We start from the raw sequence: 23,806 nt of genomic DNA on the forward strand, positions 1-23,806 counted from the left end.
TGATCAAATGGAATAGGTGACTGTGCTCCTACACACAAACGTTCACAGCACAGCAGACTTGTCTGACACTACGTCAGTAGCTGTCAAGACGCATTCACACACTGCACACACGCTGCTAAGCGCTCCACCTAGCTCAAAAAACCTTGCTATATGGAATGAAGTGTCCTACACAAGGACTCTAATAAGCAACATTGGAGTGGACAACAATTGTTTAAAACAATCAACTGCCCCCCAACATGTTTCACCGCATCACTGGCTTCTTCAGGGGTTTGGGCAGAATTGAAGACAACAGACATGATGGTGGTATATATGCTGCAATTCTGTGATTGATTTGTGTGGTAGCCAATTACTGTTAAACAAGCTACACCAAGTGACAAATAAGAAAGCAAGAGATTTGGAATAGCTGCCCTCAGTATTTTGTTGTTGACAAATGAATGCAGGGCACAGGAGGTCTCCTTATGACATCATGCGCTAGCTGTCACTGCGCTCCAACTTAGAAAATCAGCGAGATGATGCTTTCCAAAGCGCATGTCCTGCGCAGGCTGCGGGTGCGTGAGCCGAGACACTGAGGGCCTTTACCCATGCGCACCAACTAAAAAGTAAGCCAAATTAAGACATGCCCGGTGTGCATGTCCTGCGTCGGCAGCCAAAAATAAAAATAAAATTCCTTCTAAAAAAGTGCTCTGCTGCCCATGCGTGCCGACCTAGAATATGATGGCGATATGAGATGGCCTGTGTGCATGGCCTGCGCTATCAATAGACGCGCTGACACTTTAACTGAGTTAAGGGATAGATATAATGTCACTAACCGAGAAAAAATACACACGCAAAGGGTGTGAGGCGTGAGGACTTGCTGACTACGAAACAGCAAAAATGCATTTTAATATACGGTATTTGGCACCAGTGGATGATGGATATGAAATTTCCCCTCTTTTTTTATTTTTTTCTCCGTTAGTGACATTATATCTATCCCTTACCGTAGTTAAAGTGTCAGCGCATCTATTGATAGCGCAGGCCATGTGCACAGGTCATCTCATATTGCCATCATATTCTAAGTCGGCACGGATGGGCAGCATTTATTTTTTGTTGTATTTGTTTTTTGTTAACCAAGTGCTCACGCATCGGTTGCCGACGCAGGACATGTGCACCGGGCATGCCTTGATTTCCCTTACTTTTTAGTTGGTGCGCATGGGTAAAGGCACTCAGTGTCTCGGCTACTAGAGACTGCGCAGGACATGCGCTTTGGAAAGCATCATCTCGCTGATTTTCTAAGTTGGAGCGCAGTGACAGCTAGCGCATGATGTCATAAGGAGACCTCCTCTGCCCTGCTTTCATTTGTCAACAACAAAATAGGGAGGGCAGCTATTCCAAATCTTTTGCGTTCTTATTTGTCACTTGGTGTAGCTTGCTTAACAGTAATTGGCTACCACACAAATCAATCACAGAATTGCAGCATATATACCACCATCATGTCTGTTCTCTTCAATTTTGCCCAAACCCCTGAAGAAGCCAGTGATGCGGTGAAACATGTTGGGGGGGCAGTTGATTGTTTTAAACAATTGTTGTTCACTCCAATGTTGCTTATTAGCTTAGAAGTCCTTGTGTAGGACATTTCATTGAATATAGCAAGGTTTTTTGAGCTAGGTGGAGCGCTTAGCAGCGTATCTGCAGTGTGTGAATGCGTCTTGACAGCTACTGACGTAGTGTCAGACAAGTCTGCTGTGCTGTGAACGTTTGTGTGTAGGAGCACAGTCACCTATTCCATTTGATCAGTTTTTGCAGGCAACTACAGGTCTATCCACACATTGCCGCCCTATGTTCAAGCTCTGCAGATATAGTTGTGGTGAATAGGAGATAGTGCACATCTCCCTCACCTTGGCAGCAAGTAAATCGTCAACTCTTTGGGGTAGAAACAAAGTGTTTTAATTGTTTGTTATGGCTCACAGCCGTTTTATCATTATGTCGAATTAAAAGTGAAGTTTTAATACACACTTTATACCTGGGACAAGATATGTCTAGGCCATTCTTGGCATTAATTTATATGTGTATACAAATACCTTTACCCAGGTTAGGTCCCCTCCACCCTTAAAAGATTGTAAATAAACTCAATTCTTCCATGAACAACCACCCTACAAAAATGTTTTAAAAAAAAAATTGGTACACATGCCTTCTCCATGACCGCCCCTGTGATGTGGTAATTATATTTACTGTTAAACATGAAAACATTTGTAGATTTACCTCAACATGAAATGTCTGACATATTGGGGAATTTGTAGAGAAAACTCCAGAAATATCACGAATAAACGTAGCTTATGTGATCATACGTGTTGTTTATTTAATCTGTGGCTCTTTTTGCTACGTTTCAGCCAACTCAGCCTTTTTCAAACTATAACAGAATAAAGAAAACAATATGGATGTCATGAATTTAAACATACATAATGGCAGTGGTAAGCATACCGTATCGACAAACCGTCACAATCGTACATATACTGGTGCTTAGAGTGAAAAAATAATAAAAATAAATAAAAATAAAGTATAGATAGGTCAAACACATGGTAATATAACATGAAAACAGATGTAGATTCTTCAATTTGTATTAATCAGGTCCACAGGATCCACTGCACCGAGGGTAGAAGAGGGTGCGCTTGTGCGCAGGCATGTATATCGGGCTGCGGGATATAGCCCTGGTATGCGAGCACACTAAATGTAAGGACAATTGGAATGAGGAATATAAAGACGTATGGATATGTGGATATGTGTATAAAATATAGTCAAAACGAGATATGAAGTAAACAGAAATAAAGTACAGATAGTTAGAACTATGATAATGGAGAATGAATGATGTAATGGGGAATAAGGTAGAGAAAAGAAAAAGAAGACAGGAAGGAGAAAAAAGAAAAGGAAAAGAGGGAATAAGAATAGAATAAAAAGGAATTAAGGGGAATAAACAATGGCTAAGAATATGGAAAAAGATGGAGAGAGAAAAATGGGGAAAACGAGAACATTAACAAAAGATAGAGTATAAGGTGGTGTAAAGAGAAGGTGTATAGAGAAGGATGTAAGAAGAAAAGAAGAAAGAAAAAAAAGGAAGAACAATGGAAGATGGGATACCCATATCAGGCGGCACCAGGATCTGACCCCCGTACTAGTGGATCTGTAAAAAATAAGGGTACTAAGATCAGTCAACAGAATCTATACAACATAACGTACACTTTAATAAAGTATATATATATATATATATATATATATATATACAGTACAGACCAAAAGTTTGGACACACCTTCTCATTCAAAGAGTTTTCTTTATTTTCATGACTATGAAGGCATCAAAACTATGAATTAACACATGTGGAATTGTATACATAACAAACAAGTGTGAAACAACTGAAAATATGTAATATTCTAGGTTCTTCAAAGTAGCCACCTTTTGCTTTGATTACTACTTTGCACACTCTTGGCATTCTCTTGATGAGCTTCAAGAGGTAGTCCCCTGAAATGGTCTTCCAACAGTCTTGAAGGAGTTCCCAGAGATGCTTAGCACTTGTTGGCCCTTTTGCCTTCACTCTGCGGTCCAGCTCACCCCAAACCATCTCGATTGGGTTCAGGTCCGGTGATTGTGGAGGCCAGGTCATCTGGCGCAGCACCCCATCACTCTCCTTCATGGTCAAATAGCCCTTACTTTCAAAGTTTTCCCAATTTTTTGGCTGACTGACTGAAGTTAATTTCTTAAAGTAATGATGGCCACTCGTTTTTCTTTACTTAGCTGCTTTTTTCTTGCCATAATACAAATTCTAACAGTCTATTCAGTAGGACTATCAGCTGTGTATCCACCTGACTTCTCCTCAACGCCACTGATGGTCCCAACCCCATTTATAAGGCAAGAAATCCCACTTATTAAACCTGACAGGGCACACCTGTGAAGTGAAAACCATTTCAGGGGACTACCTCTTGAAGCTCATCAAGAGAATGCCAAGAGTGTGCAAAGCAGTAATAAAAGCAAAAGGTGGCTACTTTGAAGAACCTAGAATAAGACATATTTTCAGTTGTTTCACACTTGTTTGTTATGTATATAATTCCACATGTGTTAATTCATAGTTTTGATGCCTTCAGTGTTAATCTACAATTTTCATAGTCATGAAAATAAAAAAAAATCTTTGAATGAGAAGGTGTGTCCAAACTTTTGGTCTGTACTGTATATATTAAAGCACATACAGTATATAACTGTACACATGTATCTATGTACAACCATACAAATGTCATAAGGTGTCCGTGTTAGATCAAGCTCTGGATTTCATAATCCCTATTCATCCCTTTTGGTTCCAAACTGTCCAATTTATGTATTCAGAATGCTTCCCAAATTTTGAGGTGTTTTAACCGGTCCCCTCCTCTCCTTGGTGGTGCTACATGCTCTATTACTTGAAATTTTAATTGTAATATGGAATGGCCGGCTGAGTGAAAGTGTGCGGGTACTGGTAGCAATAGGTTTTTACGTCTAATGTTAGACTTGTGCTGACAGATGCGATCGCAGATTTTTTTTCTGGTTTCCCCCACATAGACCTTTCCGCACGGGCACTTGAGTAGGTAGACTACAAAGTTCGAGTCCCAGGTATAGAAATTGTGAATAGGGAAACTCTTGCCTGATTGGGGATGATATATGTGAAAACCTTTTAGTACATTGGAACATTGGAAACAATGTATGCAGGGAAATGTGACCTTTTTTTTGGAGTATGTAGACAAGGTTCTCAGGGGACCAATATCTACTTTAACCAGAAAATCTCATAGGTTTTTAGTGCAACGAGTACAGGGCAAAATTGGATTTTGAAATTCCTCTATAGTCAGATAGGCCTTGTGCAGAAGTGGCCAATGATTTCTGACACTGTGGAGGACCTTATTGGTGGCTAGGTGGAAGGTGTGTACAAAGGCCAGGCGATTTTTAGAGTTTTTTTTGCTTGGATTCTTTCGGTTGGTCAGAGATCTGTAAAAGATGTGGGGGATATCCTCTGTCTAATAAACGCTGTCTCAATTCAGCTAATATTGCCTGGCAGATAGAGTTTGCTTTGACTATGCGTTTAACCCTCTCAAATTGGAAGTTAGGGGGGGATTGCTTGGTGTTTGGTGCGTGAAAGCTGGAAAAATTTAAACAGTTATTGCGATCTGTGGGTTTGCGAAATAGGTCCGTAGTAAGAGTACCGGTCGTCGTCCTGAAGGCTGGACGGGCCGCAACACGTTCTGTAATTTTGCTATAGAATAAAAGAATATCATGGATTGAAAATTAAAATGTCTGCTGGGATTATTTTTTGAATTGTTTGATGGGGGTTGCCCCTTCCCGAGCAGCATAACTAGAGGATCACGAGCTGTCTGGTTTGTTTTTGTATAGATTCTGTTGATTGATCTTAGTACCCTTATTTATTACAGATCCACTAGTAAGGGGGTCAGATCCTAGTGCCACCTGATATGGGTATCTATTTATCCTCCACCATCTCCTATTGTTCTTCCTTTTATTCTTTATTCTTTTCTTCTTACATTCTTCTCTTTACACCTTCTCTTTACGCAGCGACCGGGACACGCAGGGGAAAACACGTGAGGCTCACGGTGGGCCGATGGGGGCAGTAGTTGTTTGTACTCACGGTTAGAAGATGCCTCCCTGGGACCGCGTGCAGTGATGAGGAAGACAGCACAAAATCTTCCGGGGCACCCTCTGTTGCAGGGAACACCAGCCATATGTTGGTTGAGGTGCCCTTGATGGTAATTTATGTTTAAGGTACTTTGGTGGTTGGGCACTTGTGTTTGTGATGCCAGAACCATAAAGTGCAAATGTTGAGAGTAGCAGTAGTAAGAATGAGGAGTCGTTTGTTTTAAACCAGTTGAACATTTACTGCAAATCGATAGTCTCTGGACAGTTGGTACAGTTAGTCAATGGAAAGCTTTCTGTATAGCACAAATAATAATAAGTTCAATTGTACTCCCATTATCAGGTAGTGGCAGTTGTCAATGAAGGAGTTGTCCCTTTTAAAGTAGACACTTTACAGGCAAGGATCCTGGTGGTAATTAGTGATGAGCGTCAGGTGTCATATTCAAATTTGCGATATTTTGCGAATATTTCGTCGAATATTCGTTAGGAGTAGTGTTGATTGCAAATTTTCGTAATGCTAATTTTTGTGATGCGAATTTTCATAATAAGAATCAATGAGATCGTGAAAACTCAGATCCGATGGTATATTCTAACCCCCAGGCATCTCCCGTGTAACGTGTGCGCATCCCAAAAATATCTGTGACATCCAGTGTACTTTCTCCGTAGAAGGTGTCCACTGCGGACAGTGACATTAGCTGCGCTACATCTCCTGTGTAACGTGTGCGCATCCCAAAAATATCTGTGACATCCAGTGTACTTTTTCCATAGACGGTGTCCACTGCGGACAGCGACATTAGCTGTGCTACATCTCCTGTGTACATGTGCGCATCCCAAAAATATCTGTGAGTTGATATCCAGTGTACTTTTTCCGTAGACGGTGTCCGCTGCGGACAGAGACATTACCTGGGGTACATCTCCTGTGTAACGCTTCCTCATCCCAAATACCTGTGACATTCCCTGTAATTTTATATTAGCCGCTGCTGACATCAGCAAAATTTTCTGCGGTATTTCTCCTGTGTAATGTTTCCACATCCAAAATACTGGTGATATTCCCTGTAATTTTATATTAGCCGCTGCTTACATCAGCGACATTATCTGCGGTATATCTCCTGTGTAACGTTTCCACATCCCAAATACCTTTTTTTATTTTTTTACGCATACACTTACAAATCCTACGCTACTGTATGTGTGACATACTTTTGAGCATATATAACATTTAATATGAAGAAGGCGAGCAGTAAGGGACAGGGAAGTGGCCATGATGCAGATGGTGCACACAGAGGCCGTGGCCCTGGGTGCATTGAAACTGTGCCTGCTGCCAGAGCACAAGAAAAACAATCATCCACGATACCTAGCTTCATGTGCCAGTTTGCAGGGCGGCGCAGTACAACGTTCCCGAAGTCAGACTTGTGTGACCAGGTGGTCGGTTGGATTGCAGCAGATAATGCTTCCAGTCGGTTAAGCACAACCCTGTCTTCCACCAAGTCCAGTCTCATTAGCCAAGAGTCTGGTCAACACAATCATCACCCTGATCCTCCTTCCTCCCACCATGGAGAGTCTTGTCAAACAAGTGATCCCAGACTCTGATATTCCGACGAGCTCTTTTCAGCACCACTCCTTTATTTGAGACTCTCAACAAGCCCGCTTGAAGAGGGGCATGAGTGCCCTGATTCCCAAACTCTTGAGCATCCACAGTCAGAAGAAGATGATGGTGGGGAACGGCAATAAGTGTTTCATGGGGGTGGATGATGATGATGAGACACAGTTGCCAATAAGTCAATGGCAATTAGTGTCTCAAAAGGTTGATGATGAGCATGAGACACAGTTGTCAATAACTGAGGTTGTTGTTAGGTCAACAAGTCAGGAGGATGAGCAGAGTGAGGAAGTGGAAGAGGAGGTGGTGGACGATCAAGTCACTGACCCAAACTGGGAAGGTGGCAAGCTGAGCAAGGACGGCAGTACAAAGGGGGAGGGATCCACAGCACAGCAACAGGCTGGAAGATGCAATGGGATGGCAAAATGGAGAAGGCGGGCCACACCAAACAGGCCTGCAACTGTTACCCGGAGCACACCCTTGCGGAAATCTCCCTTGCCAAGGGGTAGGTGTTCCACAGTCTGGGGCTTTTTTGAAGAAAGTGCGGACGATAAAAGAATTGTAATTTGCAACCTGTGCCTTACAAAAATAAGCAGGGGCGTGAACACTAGCAACGTCACCACCACCAGCATGATCCGCCACATGACATCAAAGCACCATAATAGGTGGGCCGAATGCCTGGGTCCACAATCTGTGTCTGCGGGTCACACCACTGCCTCCTCCTCCCCTGTGTTACAAGCTGGCCAATCCCCTGTTGAAGGCCCGGATGCCTTCTGCCCTGCACCGGGACCTTCGCAAGCACTATCAGTGACCACATCCACTTCCGTGTCCCAGCGCAGCATACAAATGTCCTCACCCCAGGCATTTGAACGCAAGCGCAAATACCCAGCCACCCACCCATAGGCCATAGCACTAAATGCACAACTTTCCAAATTATCCACTTAACCACTGACACATGGACAAGTGCTTTCGGCCAGGGACGCTACATTTCCCTGACGGAACACTTAGTGAACGTTGTGAAGGCTGGGAGCAAGTCGTACCCTGGGATGGCACAGGTGATACAGACGCCAAGGATTGTGGTCCTTAATTCCATCAGGGTTTCCACCACCACCTTCTCCTCTTCCGCCTCCTCCTCCACTTCCACCTCAGAATTATCCTCTTGCAGCACCAGTCAGCCATCAGTCAGTAGCTGGAAGCAGTGAAGCGATGCAGTGGGAAAGCGTCAACAGGCCGTGCTTAACCTGATCTGCTTAGGTGACAAACAGCACACCGCCACATAGCTGTGGCAGGGGATAAGAGACCAGACTGAGCTGTGGCTCTTGCCACTCAACCTAGAAAAGAAGCATGGTTGTGTCTGATAATGACCGTAACTTGGTGGCGGCTTTGGAGCTCGACAATCTTACACACATCTCATGCCTAGCCCACGTCTTCAACTTAGTGGTTCAGCGGTTTCTCAAAACTCACCCCAATTTGGCTGAGCTACTGGTGAAGGTGCATTGCGTGTGTGCCTAAGTCATCGTCAGCTTCCGTCGGTCTGTCAACGCTGCAGCATCACTTACAATTGCCAGCTCACCAATTGTTGTGCGACGTGAGCATGCACTCGAACTCCACGTTCCACATGTTGGCCAGGCTTTGTGAGCAGCAGAGGACAGTAGTGGAATACCAGCTGCAACATGGTCGTTGCCTTTCCAGTCAGCTTCCGCTCTTCACAAGCGAGGAGTGGGCATGGATGTCTGACCCCTGTGAGGTTTTGAGAAACATTTAGGAATCAACACAGATGGTATTATCAGCATCACCATCCCACTTCTGTGTCTACTCAAACGCTTGCTGCTCACAATTAAGGCCGACGCTTTGCATGTGGAAGAGGTAGAAATTGGGGAAGAAAATACACAGGGTGATAGCCAGACCACCCTCAGTTCGTCTTCACAGTGCGAATTGGATATCCACATATCCATACATCTTAATATTCCTCATTCCAATTGTCCTTACATTTAGTGCGCTCGCATACCAGGGCTATATCCCCAATCCGCAGCCCGATATACATGTCTTCGCACAAGCGCACCCTCTCCTACCCTCGGTGCGTTCTATAGCACCAACAGCAAATTGAGTGTTGACGCGCATGTGCTACCCATACAGGTGTGCGCCTTTCAAAAGGACGACGCTCTCCCATTCTTACAGTGTGGACACACGTTGCCTTTCTGAGCGCTGACAACCATATTTCCTTACTCTCCCACAGCTGCACCAGGTATTCCCGGACATTACTTATACCATTGTTTACTGCCTACCCTCTACCTAACTATATTCTGTTTGATTGTTGACACTGTACACTGTCTATCTTATATATTATTTTACCTTCATATCGCAGTGTGTATATCCTTGACATATAGATATAGCATTGCATCATGCTACCTCAGGCCTTACCTTTGGATCCTGTGGATCCTATTAATATGAATTGAAGTATCTACATCTGTTTTCATGTTATATTACCATGTGTTTGACATATCTATACTTTATTTTTATTTTTTATTTTATTTTTTTCACTCTAAGCACCAGTATATGTACCATTGTGACTGTCGATACTGTATGCTTACCACTGCCATTATGTATATTTAAAATCATGAGATCCATATTTTTTTCTTTATTCTGTTATAGTTTGAAAAAGGCAGAATTGGCTGAAACATAACAAAAAGAGCCGCAGATTAAATAACGTATGATCACATAAGCTATGTTTGTTTGTGATATTTCTGGAGTTTTTTCTACAAATTGCTGTATGGGGTGGGAAGCAGACTCCTAAAAATCCGTACAGTCTACCAACAGCAGTTTGCGACTAAGCGATTTTTCTATCTTGACATTTTGGAGAGTTAAGCTAGTTTCACACTAGCGGTGGAGATCTGGCAGGCTGTGCCAGATCTCTGTGCATTCCACATGCAGCGGTTTTCTTCTGACCGATTATCTGCATATTTGCTGGAATGCAGCCAGATCTTCACCAGTCCCCATCATAGTGAATGGGGCCGGACGGAACCTTACACTCTTCCGGCAATGCCGGAATGCAGAGCGATCAAGCAGGCTATTCCCTGCCAGAACAACCTGCCGGATCACTGCTCTAGTGTGGAAAAGGCCTCAGCCAGAAAAAACTTGGACCAAGAAGAGGAAACCTGAACAAAATCTCACACTTGCGTTAAAGTTTTCCGGTATTGAGTTCCATCCTCGGGGCTCAATACCAGAAAAAAACTGATCAGTTTTATCCTAATGCATTCTGAATGGAGTGCATTCTGTTCAGGATGCATCAGGATGCATCAGGATGCATCAGTTCAGTCCCTCTTACGGAGACGGAGAAAATACAAAGGCATGCTGTAGTTTTCTCTCCTGCCAAAAATACTATCACTTGCCGGAATGCCATATCCGGCATTAATTTACATTGAAGTGTATTAGTGCTGGATCCAGGATTAAGTGTTCCGGCAAAATGGATCCGGCTTTCCGGTCTGCGCATGCGCAGATCTTTAAAAATGCAAAAAATATTTATACCGGATCCGTTTTTCCGGATGACACCGGAGAGACGGATCCAGTATTGCAATGCATTTGTAAGACGGATCCGCATCCGGATCCGTCCCACAAATGCATCCGTTTGCGTCTGGATTGCCGGATCCAGCAGGAAGTTTCGGCGACGGAACTGCCTGACTGAATCCTTTGCGCAGTACCCTTACGGGAAGAAACACATTTGGATACATATTGCTTAGAAAGCCTAGGCCCTAAAGTCCTCAATGAAGGCTGTTCATATGCCTCTTTTTTATAGGTAATTGGAAGTAATGCCCAAGCACATGTGGATATGTTACCTAGAATCAAATACAATACAGCTAAAAAGCAAAAGTAGTAACAAGAATAGTCATAATGAGACTGCAAAGTTATTTTGATAACTTCCCCCCCTCTCTCCCTCTTTGTCAACCTCTTCTCCTCCCCTTCTTCTCAACTTCCTCACCCTTTCCTTTCCTCTTTTTGGACCCTCAAATAGAAGAATGACATGAGGTTAAATAATAATGATATAGATAATTAATGGTGAATAGCAGATATATAGAAACATGAATTGCACCTCTAAATGACTGCTATGATATGTGTGTGTCTCCTACCACTTTCATATATAGAAGTTATAAAGAATTGTGGGGATTCTCTGATATGATGATGATATACTGCACTGTATTGTACAGGTGATTATCACAGAACAGAGGATGTGAATCCACTGTGCCACTGACTAGCAATATTCCAAAGTTGACTAAGCAACTACCCAGATTTCACTACAGCCTCAGATGGAGGGGATAGGCTTGACTGTCGGTAGTTGCCAGGGGCTACTCTGGAGCGTAACCTAGTCAGTGACAGGAGGTCCAGACAGACTAGGAGGTACCTGCGAAGGTACCGATAGTACAGACGTAGTAAACCAGGCAGGGTCGTGACCAGGGGCAACAAGACAGGAACCAGAGGATGATGCAGAGACGTACAGTACAGACCAAAAGTTTGGACACACCTTCTCATTCAAAGAGTTTTCTTTATTTTCATGACTATGAAAATTGTAGATTCACACTGAAGGCATCAAAACTATGAATTAACACATGTGGAATTATATACATAACAAACAAGTGTGAAACAACTGAAAATATGAGTTTTATGGCCAGGAGCTCTCTGTCCCCTATACAGTAATTCCTCTCGGTGGAGAGAAGAGCTTGGAGGAGAATCCACAGGTGAACATCTTGCCCTTGGAAGTCTTTTGTAGTAGGACCGCACCGGCTCCTATGGAGGAGGCGTCCACTTCTAACAAGAATTGTCGGGAGACATCGGGATGTCGCAGGACAGGTGCAGATGCAAAGGATCTTTTTAATTGGACGAAAGGGGCCCCTGCCTCAGGAGGCTAGTCTTTGGCATTCGCTTATTTTTTAGTAAGAGCGAATATCGGAGACGTTAGGGAGGAGAAGTTCGGAATAAACTGCCAATAGAAATTGGCGAATCCCAGGAAGTTCTGTATAGCACACAGACCCTGTGGGCGAGGCCAGTTCTTTACCGCATTCAGTTTTTCAGGATCCATCTGTAATCCAGCATCTGAGATGATGTATCCGAGAAATGGTACTGTCGTTCTTTCAAAGGTGCATTTCTCGAGTTTGGCATAGAGTCTATTTTTCCTCAAGTGCTGTAAGACTAGTTGTACATGCCTTCGGTGAGTGGTCAAGTCTGGAGAGAAGACCAGTATATCATCCAGATACACAATCACGCAGGTATAGAGCAGGTCCCAGAAGACATCATTAAGTAGCTCTTGGAATACTGCAGGAGCATTGCATAGACCGAAGGGCATGACGAGATACTCGTAGTGTCCATAATGAGTGTTGAAAGTGGTCTTCCACTCATCATATTTTCGAATGCGGACAAGATTTTATGCAGTGGGCAGGTCGAGTTTACTGAAGACTTTAGCCCCCCCGGATTCTGTCAAAGAGTTCGGAGATCAGCGAAAGAGGGTATCGTTTTTTAAGCGTGATCTTATTCAGACCTCGATAATCGATACAGGGCCATAAGGATCCATCTTTCTTCTGCACAAAGAAGAACCCGGCCCCGGCTGGTGAAGTGGTTTTCCGAATAAACCCCTTCTCAAGATTCTCTTTGATGTAGTCAGTCATCGCCTGAGTCTCTGGAAGTGAGAGTGGGTAGACTTAACCACGAGGAGGAGTGGCACCAGGCAGAAGGTCGATCGGACAGTCATAGGGACGATGAGGAGGCAGAGTCTCTGCGTCTTTTTTACTAAAGATGTCCGTTTAATTGGCATATTGCTGCGGAAGTCCAGCCAGGTCTACAGGTACCGTAGGCGAGGAAGCCGGTCAGACCTCTGCTAGGCAGATGGAGAGATAAGATTATCCCCATCTCAGGATCTGACAGGAGTGCCAGTCTACAATTGGCGAATGAAGACGTAGCCAGGGTAGCCCAAGAATAATCGGATTCACAGAGACTGGCAGCACATAGAAAGAGATCAGCTGTGAGAAAAGAGCCCCAATTTGTAACTTAAGGGGCACAGTAACCATGAGTACTGGTTCATGAAGCGTTAGTCCATTTATGGAGGCCACAGACAAAGGCCTCTGCAGTCGGGTGGTGGGAAGCCGATACTGATGGACCAGCGCTTGTTGAATGAAGTTACCGGCTGACCCAGAGTCCATGAATGCCGGCATAGATAATTTAACTCCCTTGTAAAAGAGAGTCACCGGAAGTGAAAGTTTCGGAGAGTATTTCTCCTGGTCTAGGACCACCTCTCCAACTGATCCTAGACAGTAGTGTTTCCCGGCCTCTGGGAGCAGTTCTGCACAAAATGGCACTTGCTTCCACAATATAGACATAGATTCTCCGCCTTGCAACGTAGACATTCTTGGTCAGTCAGACGAAAGCGCTTAATTTGCATGGGCTCCTCAGGTGGGGTAGACACCAGAGGAAGGACCGGCCTCTGGAAGGATGGAGCCAGACGAGGTGGTCTTCTGGCGTATGCGACTTGCTTAGAGCGTTCCCTGAAACGCACATCAATTTCCCTGAAACGCACATCAATCCTAGTAGCCAATGTGATCAGATCATTCAGAGTGGATGGGCAGTAGCGGGCAGCAAATTCGTCCTTAATGCGGTCAGAAAGGCCTTCCCAGAACACAGTTGAGCCTCATCATTCAATGTGAGTTTGGCCGCTAAGATATGAAACTGTATGGCGTACTGACCCATAGATGTGGAACCTTGTCAAAGATGCAGCAGTGGTGAGGCAGCGGAGGACGTGCGACCCGGCTCCTCAAAGACCATCCGGAAGGTAGTCAGGAAAGACTGCAGATTAATCGTTTCTGGACCTCCACGTTCCCAAATAGGGTTTGCCCAGGCAAGGGCCCTATCCGACAGCAGGGACACGATGAAGGCAACCTTGGACCGCTCCATGGGGAACCTCTGCCCATGTAACTCGAAGTGGATCAGGCACTGATTAAGGAATCCATTACATGTTTTTGGATCACCACCATAGTGAGTAGGCAGCGAGAGTTGCACACCAGCGGCACTCTTATCCTGAATCACCGGTAAAGTCATAGCAGGGGCAGGAGTGACTGGCAACCCTGCAGTGGCAGGAGAAGAGACTGCATCCAGGGGAGCAGCAACATTCTGCATGAACTGCATTAATAAGTCTTGTCATTCACTCTGGCGCTTTAATTCCTGTAACAGGTCATGAACAACAGCCTTGGGTCCATGGCCTCAGTGTACTATCACGGAACAGCTGATGTGAACCCACTGTGCCACTGACTAGCAATACTCCAGAGGCACATGACTAAGCAACTACTCGGATTTCACTAGAGCCTCAGATGGTGAGGATAGGCTTGACCGTCGGTAGTTGCCAAGGGCTACTCTGGAGCGTAAACCAGTCAGTGACAGCTGGTATAGGCAGACCAGGGGGTACCTGCGAAGGTACCGACAGTACAGATGTAGTAAACCAGGCAGGGTCGTGACTAGGAACAACAAGACAGGAACCGGAGCAAAGGGTCAAGGCAGGCAGCACAGGAGCAAGGTCAGACAATCCAGATCGGCAACAGTAGAGGCAATGCAAGCAGGCTGGGATAGGAGATAAACGAAGTCCAGGAACTAAGCACGAAGTCAGGAACACGAGTGGTAAGTAAGCTCTTTATCACAAGATTAGGACCTTGACACTGAGGTGTCTGGCTAGAGGGCTGAGCTACTAAAGTACCTGCAGGAGAGCCAGGATAGGTTAAAGGAAACCTGTCACCTCAAAAATACATCTACACCCGCCAGCAGTTCCTCGTAGTAGCCCGCAGCCTGTTAATAATCATATGTTTCATCCTGTTGTCCGATGCTGCGTAAGTTAAAAAAAACTCAGTTTTATTCTCCATCAGCCCTATAGTGCCGGCCAGCTTGAAGTCAAGGGGGCAGTGGCCTCCTTGCTTCAAGTCAAGGTAACCATCCCCCTAACCATCCCCTCTTGCCTGAGAGTGACAGCCTGCAGTGCGGCCACGATTCCCCAAGTCTCGTGCATGCGCGGTGCGCTCTGTAGTTATGCGTTATCCCATCTCCTTCTGCCACTGTTAGCTGGGTTTCAGCGGCGCAATGCGTATGCACGAGACTTGGGCACATTGCGCCGCTGAAACCCGGCTAACAGTGGCAGCAGGAGATGGGATAGCGCATAACTACAGAGCGCACGTGCATGCGCGAGACTTGGGGAATCGAGGCCGCACTGCAGGCTGTCACTCTCAAGCAAGAGGGGACGGTTAGGGATCGTGGTTACCTTGACTTGAAGCAAGGAGGCCGCTGCCCCCTTGACTTCAAGCTGGCCGGCACTATAGCGCTGATGGAGAATAAAACTGTGTTTTTTAAACTTACGCAGCATTGGACAACAGGATGAAACATATGATTATTAACAGGCTGCGAGCTACTACAAGGTACTGCTGGCGGGTGTAGATGCATTTTTGAGGTGACAGGTTCCTTTTAACGAGATCACCTGACACAACTCAGCCCCGCCCAGGGAGTGATGCGTACTGCCACAGCCGAAGCCGAGTTTAAGCAGTGTTCAGGTTGAATAGAAGTTGTGGAGCGGAATGTTCAAAGGTAATACTCACCACACAGGCAGAACCAAAAGCTGCAGCAGAGACAGGGAAGCACAGACCACAGATGAGCACAGTGCCCGGAAACGTGGTGGTAAGCAGGGGGACAGCGTAGCACATATATATACAAAGAGGATATACAGGGTGGGCCATTTATATGGATACACCTTAATAAAATGGGAATGGTTGGTGATATTAACTTCCTGTTTGTGGCACATTAGTATATGTGAGGGGGGAAACTTTTCAAGATGGGTGATGACCATGGCGGCCATTTTGAAGTCGGCCATTTTGAATCCAACTTTTGTTTTTTCCATAGGAAGAGGGTCATGTGACACATCAAACTTATTGGGAATTTCACAAGAAAAACAATGGAGTGCTTGGTTTTAACGTAACTTTATTCTTTCATGAGTTATTTACAAGTTTCTGACCACTTATAAAATGTGTTCAATGTGCTGCCCATTGTGTTGGATTGTCAATGCAACCCTCTTCTCCCACTCTTCACACACTGATAGCAACACCGCAGGAGAAATGCTAGCACAGGCTTCCAGTATCCGTAGTTTCAGGTGCTGCACATCTCGTATCTTCACAGCATAGACAATTGCCTTCAGATGACCCCAAAGATAAAAGTCTAAGGGGGTCAGATCGGGAGACCTTGGGGGCCATTCAACTGGCCCACGACGACCAATCCACTTTCCAGGAAACTGTTCACTAAGGAATGCTCGGACCTGACACCCATAATGTGGTGGTGGGTGCACCATCTTGCTGGAAAAACTCAGGGAACGTGCCAGCTTCAGTGCATAAAGAGGGAAACACATCATCATGTAGCAATTTCGCATATCCAGTGACCCCCTTAGACTTTTATCTTTGGGGTCATCCGAAGGCAATTGTCTATGCTGTGAAGATACGATATGTGCAGCACCTGAAACTACGGATACTGGAAGCCTGTGCTAGCATTTCTCCTGCGGTGTTGCTATCAGTGTGTGAAGAGTGGGAGAAGATGGTTGCATTGACAATCCAACACAATGGGCAGCACATTGAACACATTTTATAAGTGGTCAGAAACTTGTAAATAACTCATGAAAGAATAAAGTTATGTTAAAACCAAGCACACCATTGTTTTTCTTGTGAAATTCCCAATAAGTTTGATGTGTCACATGACCCTCTTCCTATGGAAAAAACAAAAGTTGGATTCAAAATGGCCGAATTCAAAATGGCCACCATTGTGACCACCCATCTTGAAAAGTTTTCCCCCCCCCCACATATACTAATGTGCCACAAACAGGAAGTTAATATCACCAACCATTCCCATTTTATTAAGGTGTATCCATATAAATGGCCCACCCTGTACAATTAGAGATAATAAAGTCAACTAATGGCACTGATTAGGATATAGTATATAAGGATATAGAGGTTAGGTTATGCTGAAGTATTCAATAAATACAGCGTGTAAGGGTCAGATTTTTAATTTCATTGAATAAAGAGTGGTTTTTCTAATATAGTTTATGAGATGAATGTAACTTGGGTACTATCAGTCTTATGGCCTACAGTAGTAGTGCCTTACACAGTTATAGTGCCCCAATACAATAACAGTGCCCCATTTGTGCCCCCCTCCAGTAATAATGTCCCCATTTGTCCCCCTACACAGTTGTAATGCCACACTTTGAACCTGCATACAATAATAAGAATAGTAAAATTAAGTGGCTGCAGTCCCTTTCTCCACCCTGTGTGGACAGGCTCCATGACCCTGATAAGTGTGTGGACTATGGACCTATAGCCCATGCCGCACCATTGTAGGTCTTAAAGGGGTTGTGCAGTCAGCACATATTGATGGTCATGGTCGTGACTCCTATCACCGCATGCTGTTGCCTGCGGTCTCGTGTGGTTGTTTCAGCCACAGGTGAGGGCCGCTTGTATGTTGCCTCACTTGTGGTTGCCGTTGGCAACATGCTCTATTTATGTGCTTGGCAGCATAGCAGCCTGAGCTGTTGCTTGGCAGCTTGCTGCAGTCTGCATGCGGTTGCACATGGCAACCTGTCTTTGTAAGTGTGCCTTTTTGTAGGTTTGGTGTGCACGTGGTTTGTGTGTGTGCACTGACACTTCCATTCGCCTGTGGCTGCCCGTGGCAACGTGTTGTATTGGTTACATGTGCTGGCAGTGTCTCGGCCTTCTGGCCGACTCCCTTGACACGGTTGCCGCGCATGTCGTTGCCTGCGGTAACAGCTGCAGGGTAATTGTGTGTGTGTATTTCCCTTTTAGTTGTGGTCTTCCCTTCCCTGGTGTGAGAAGGGTTAATTCCCTTCTTTCTGTGTGAACACTGGGTGTGTCTGAGTGTGGGTGTGGCTACATGGGCTATAAAGCCTCAGTTGAGACCTGAAGCTGAGAGGTACTCCAGCCTTGTGTGTAAGCTGGAGGCACCCTCCTGGTTTATACCATCTGCCACTGAGAGCCACCCTTGTGGTCATAAATCTTGTTTGATGTTATGAAGTTTATGTCACATACGATGTTATGAAGGTGTGTGTTTGGTACACTTGTTTATTGCAGCTTATGTTCCTGGGTTCCTGTGTGCTGTGTGCTGTGTCCGTGTGTGTTCTTTGGACATCAGCACTTCTGCATGGGTTCCAGGCTTTGTGTCTGTGGCAGGTAGGTGCTATACTTGGTGCATTTACCTGCCATTGCCATAAGTTGTATATGTTCCCCTTTATTGTAGCCTGGCCTGTGAGACTCCTGTTCCTCCGTGTCTAGGAGGGACAAGTCGTCTTACCCTGCTCCTAGCTTTAGGGATCTGTGGAGGGTTACAGGGGATCCGAGGTTCCGGAGCATGAGCCCTCCTACCTTCAAGGTCGGCTCATGCAGCTAGGAGTCAGGGTCAGATTAGGGATGCGATAGGAGGTGACCTGCTCCCTAATTCTGTGCTCCTGGCCAAGCAGCCACCACCATCTTCCGTCATCGCACGGCTGAGGGTTTTTCCCATCCTCAGCCGTGACAATAGGTCATCAATATCTGATCAATAGGGGTCTGAGTCCTGGCACCCCTGTCAATCAGCTGTTTGAAGAGGAGGTGGCACTCATGCAAGCACCACTTCCTCATCAATATTACACTGTGCATCATCTCAAAACGTCATCTTGGAAGTGTAATTTTAAGTGCTTGTTCCATTCATTTGAAAGGCATGAGCACTTGTTATTGCGCTGCTGCCGTTAGTGAGACATTGTGCAGTGTAATCTTGAAGAGGAAACAAGTGTGGCCTGTTCTTCAAACAGCTGATTGGCAGGAGTGCCCGGGAGTCAGAACTCCACAATCAGATATTGATGACCTATCCTGTGGATAGGTTTTTAATTTCTACTGGCTGCACAACCCCTTTAACAAGGCAGGCTGATCCTTTCTGTGTGGCACTTGTAAAAATGAGTGCACGTCTTTGACACACAATCTATTTCAGACCCTGGTGCAACCCTCTTCTGTTCAGTCTCTGCATTTGCTGTTAGCTTATGCAGTTTAATAACTTATATATATTTTATATCTTACATAACGGCCCATAAACATAAACTAACAATGATTTTGTGATTTAATATACTTATTCTGATGAATAAAGATGCCCCAGATAAAAACAAGTACAAATAAATGTAAAGTCTGCTGAATTTGTGAACATTGGACAATGTCATGCTCTCCTGTTGCTGCTAAAGCATCCATCTACAGCCTTAGGGCTCGTTCACACGGATGTTTTTTGCGTTCCGTATACGGAACCATTCATTTCAATGGTTCCGCAAAAAAAATGGAATGTACTTCGTATGCATTCAGTTTCCGTATTTCCGTTTTTCCGTTCCGTTGAAAGATAGAACATGTCCTATTATTGCCCGCAAATCACGTTCCGTGGCTCCATTCAAGTCAATGGGTCCGCAAAAAAAACAGAACACATACGGAAATGCATCCGCATGTCTTCCGTATCTGTTCCGTTTTTGCGGAACCATCTATTGAAAATGTTATGCCCAGCCCCATTTTTTCTATGTAATTACTGTATACTCTATATGCCATACGGAAAAACGGAACAGAAACAGAAACACAACGGAAACATAAAACGGAACAACAGATCCGTGAAAAACGGTCCGCAAAACACTGAAAAAGACGGTCGTGTGAAGGAGCCCTCATGCTGATGTATAAGATGGTTATGACTACACACTGGTGCACACATTATCTCTCTGATGCTCACCATAGCAAAATGGTCAAAATGTGGTTCTGTATTTATTATGGCACTTACTAATCACATTGCACTTATACCGTTTCCTGATCATCTCTTCGGTTTTATTATAAAAGGGTACTATCAGTTTTTTGCTTAAAGCAGTCCAGAGAACAATTTTTTCCAGATATACTTTCTTGTTATGATGACAACATAAAAGCCTTTTGCTTCAAGCAGTAAAAGGTTTTATAATTTCGGACTGTATATATAATATGATACCATATTTGTAGACATAGCACTTCCAAATATAGCACACAGTAGAGACCTCCAGATGGTTTTGCCAGACCAGTGAAGAGCTGCAAATTACAATCCACTATCCAATAGAAATGGAATTCAGCTGAAACAATATATTCTGTCCTCCTTATGTGTCAGAGGAGTATACATTGGCAGGCAGCTAAACTCAATCATAAGAAGGAGCAGGGTCCAACATCAATAGGTGAAAGGCATGAGCAAGAAAAAGAATGTGCTTATTATCATACAGCAGCATATAACCACACTATATAATGCAGGTATATCCAGACAGGAACATGTGCATGAAATACAACATGGCAATAAGTGGGAAGATGAGTAGCTACTGTATATACATATGCACAAGGAAGTTGCTGACCTGTCACTAGCATGGTCTCTAACATAACTATGGAGTAGACAACAACAGTAGGAAACATGCAAAATACAGCAATATACATTAACATATAAACCTAAAATGCTAGATGGTAATCTGAACATACCAGCGATGCTACTGTAGACTTGGATGAGGATGATTACTTCAGATGCTGCTAGTTCGCAGATTTTGGGCGCGGTAAAATGCCTCCTACATGAGCTCACTTGCTGTCACCAAGTCATGTGACAGAAACAGTGGCTCCCTAGGGACATACAGGGAGTTGTATGCTAGCTAACTAAACCGATTGAACAGACAACCACTAGATGGAGCAATTACACCTGGAACACATGCAATATAAGAAATACTACTAAAGGCATGACACAATATATATTTTTTTGGTACTGCTGGATTATCTTATGATTTGATTTGCTTCTACCTATGAATCTTCATTTTGTGAAATTCAACACCTTTTGTTCTACGGTATCTAGAAAGACTTAGAATAGCACTATCTGTTTAGAGACTTTAAGTACTCCTACAGCCCTCCCTCTTTGTGCCGTAATTGTTTTTTCTACTACCATCTGACCACAAATGACAAAATTCAAAGTATTGGCAAACACCATAAGTCCAGAAACCATTGTGGGTAACCATTTTTCTTTCCGCATTCTTTAATGCATGAACCCCTTTGCATTGTATTTGAAGGGTTATTTTTAAAAAAATTGAGATTTATGTGCATTTCTCTCTTGCACAGATCAGGAGAGGATTGGTGTAGGGTCTGCTTATGAACAGGAAGGCAAGGTACAGTTTGTTATTGATGCTGTGTATGCAATGGCCCATGCACTTCATAACATGCACAAAGCTTTGTGTCCTGGGAGCGTTGGACTGTGCAGCCGCATGGACCCAGTTGATGGTGCTGAACTACTGAAATACATCCGTAGTGTCAATTTTACAGGTAAGGACAATTCTAGTTAGATTGCAATAAGAAACCATAAATACTGTGTTAGTGGAAGGGTATTGATAGGTATGCAGATATATCTGTTGTTCATTAATAATTATAAACATGGGATACCCTCCAGTGCAAAGCTTTCCAAAGACAGTCACCAGCTTTAATTTCTAAAAAGTCCTTTAATTGTTCCTACCAACTGGTAGGAAACAAAACGGAATATTGATATTGACTCCACTCACAATGCCTGCTTGAAATATTGATGTTGCTAGTTTTACCCCTAAGGTAGATATAGATGCACTGGAAATACAGATGTATGCATAGTGAACTAGATAAATTGGACAGATAAATAAATTTAGCCAGGCAGGCCCTTATAATGAATACATGAATAGACATAAATGGGTCAGTGAGACAAATTCATAAACAGGTAAACAGGACAAACAGACTAACTTACGTAAATAGATTACAAATGTCACAGAAATACATATGTGGATACTCCAAAAACTCTGACGTAAGGGAGTATACAGACCAGTAGTAATTTCATAGAATAGATACTTCACACATAGATGGGATCAATAGAAAAATACAAAAATGGCTGGATAACTAGAAAGACATTCCTGCTTAAAGCCTATTACATGTGACATCTAAGATTTTTATTAAAAATGTAAAAACATTTTAAGTGTGTTTCATGAGCAGTACAAGTGCAGTATTCTCAGGTTAAATTCGAATGGCAATTCTTTCAAGCAGCCTTGTTAATTTTTATTTTTTTAACAGTGCCTGTATATGTAGCCAGTATCTGGCACACTTCAATACTGAATTGTACTGGGAATTACTGTTATTATAACTTAACCTTTAAAAAAACCATTAGGAATATTGCAAGATGTGGCAAAATATATGATCGTCGAAAACTAATGTTATTGTACTCTATATAGGCAGATATACGTTTTAGACGCCGGTCTTAATAAGCCCTCTAGCTGGCGGTGGATCCACTGAAGTTATGTAGAGGTGCCGGCATCAATATAACTTCCTTGTTGTCTTACATTTAGACCATTTTCTACACCTAAAACAGGCGTAGAAAATGATAAATGAGATGGGCTGCCGGCCTGTCCCCTACCTGGCCCACACCACGCTTCCATTTTTTAGATCTGTCGTGAGTGGGGAAAAGTCACAGATTGTGGCGCAAATAACCTTTGCTCCACAATCTGCACCAGAAATATGCCTAATATAACTGTATTTCTGATAGTAAAGGCCCCCATATAAAACAGGCAATAGCAAATAAAGGTAATTTTTGATGACTAAGTTTGGAACTCTCTGGCATGTTCTATGCAAGACCATCTTCAGTCTTAGCAAAAGATTTCTAGTCAAACAGGGTAAACAGGCATGCAATATGTCAAATTTCCAGATACATATATACAGTGCTGCCCATAATAATTCATACCCCTGGCAAATTTTGACTTAGTTACTTTTATTCAACCACCAAGCAATTTTTTGACGGGAAATGACATAGGTGTCTCCCGAAAGATAATAAGACGATGTACAAGAGGCATTATTGTGGGGGAAAAAACTATTTCTCAGCTTTTATTTACATTTGAGCAAAAAGTGTTTAGTCCAAAATTATTCATACCCTTCTCAGTAATCAATATAAAAGCCTTTATTGGCTATTACAGCAATCAAATGCTTCCTATAATTGCAGACCAGCTTTTTGCATGTCTCCACAAGTGTTTTTGCCCATTCATCTTTAGCAATGAGCTCCAAATCTTTCAGGTTGGAGGGTCTTCTTGCCATCACCCTGATCTTTAGCTCCTTCCACAGATTCTCAATTGGATTCAAGTCTGGACTCTGGCTGGGCCACTCCGAAACATTAATGTTGTTGTCTGTTAACCATTTCTTCACCACTTTTGCTGTGTGTTTTGGGTCATTGTCATGCTGAAATGTCCACTGGCACCCCAGGCCAAGTTTCTCTGCAGACTGCCTAATGTTGTCATTGAGAATCCTCATGTAATGCTCTTTTTTCATGGTGCCGTTTACTGTGATTAGGTTCCCTGGTCCATTGGCTAAAAAACACCCCCAAAGCATTAGGTTCCCACCACCATGTTTGACAGTGGAGATGGTGTTCTTTGGGTTGAAGGCTTCTCCTTTTTTACGCCAAATGAAGGAAACATCATTGTGACCAAAAATTCTATTTTTGTTTCATCTGACCATAACACAGAAGAC

At 43.7% G+C, this 23,806-nt stretch overlaps 1 protein-coding gene across 1 annotated transcript in view; it reads left to right on the forward strand.

Moving 5' to 3' along the window:
* Positions 1-23,806, forward strand: part of GRM4 (glutamate metabotropic receptor 4) — a 328,568-nt gene that overhangs the window by 161,420 nt on the left and 143,342 nt on the right. Inside the window, exon 6 of the mRNA XM_040422220.1 lies at positions 21,401-21,601. Within this exon, the coding sequence (XP_040278154.1) occupies positions 21,401-21,601 (201 nt within the window). The remainder of the gene's footprint in view (positions 1-21,400; positions 21,602-23,806) is intronic.

This window comes from Bufo bufo, chromosome 3 (genome assembly GCF_905171765.1).
Source record: "Bufo bufo chromosome 3, aBufBuf1.1, whole genome shotgun sequence".
Lineage (NCBI taxonomy): Eukaryota > Metazoa > Chordata > Amphibia > Anura > Bufonidae > Bufo > Bufo bufo.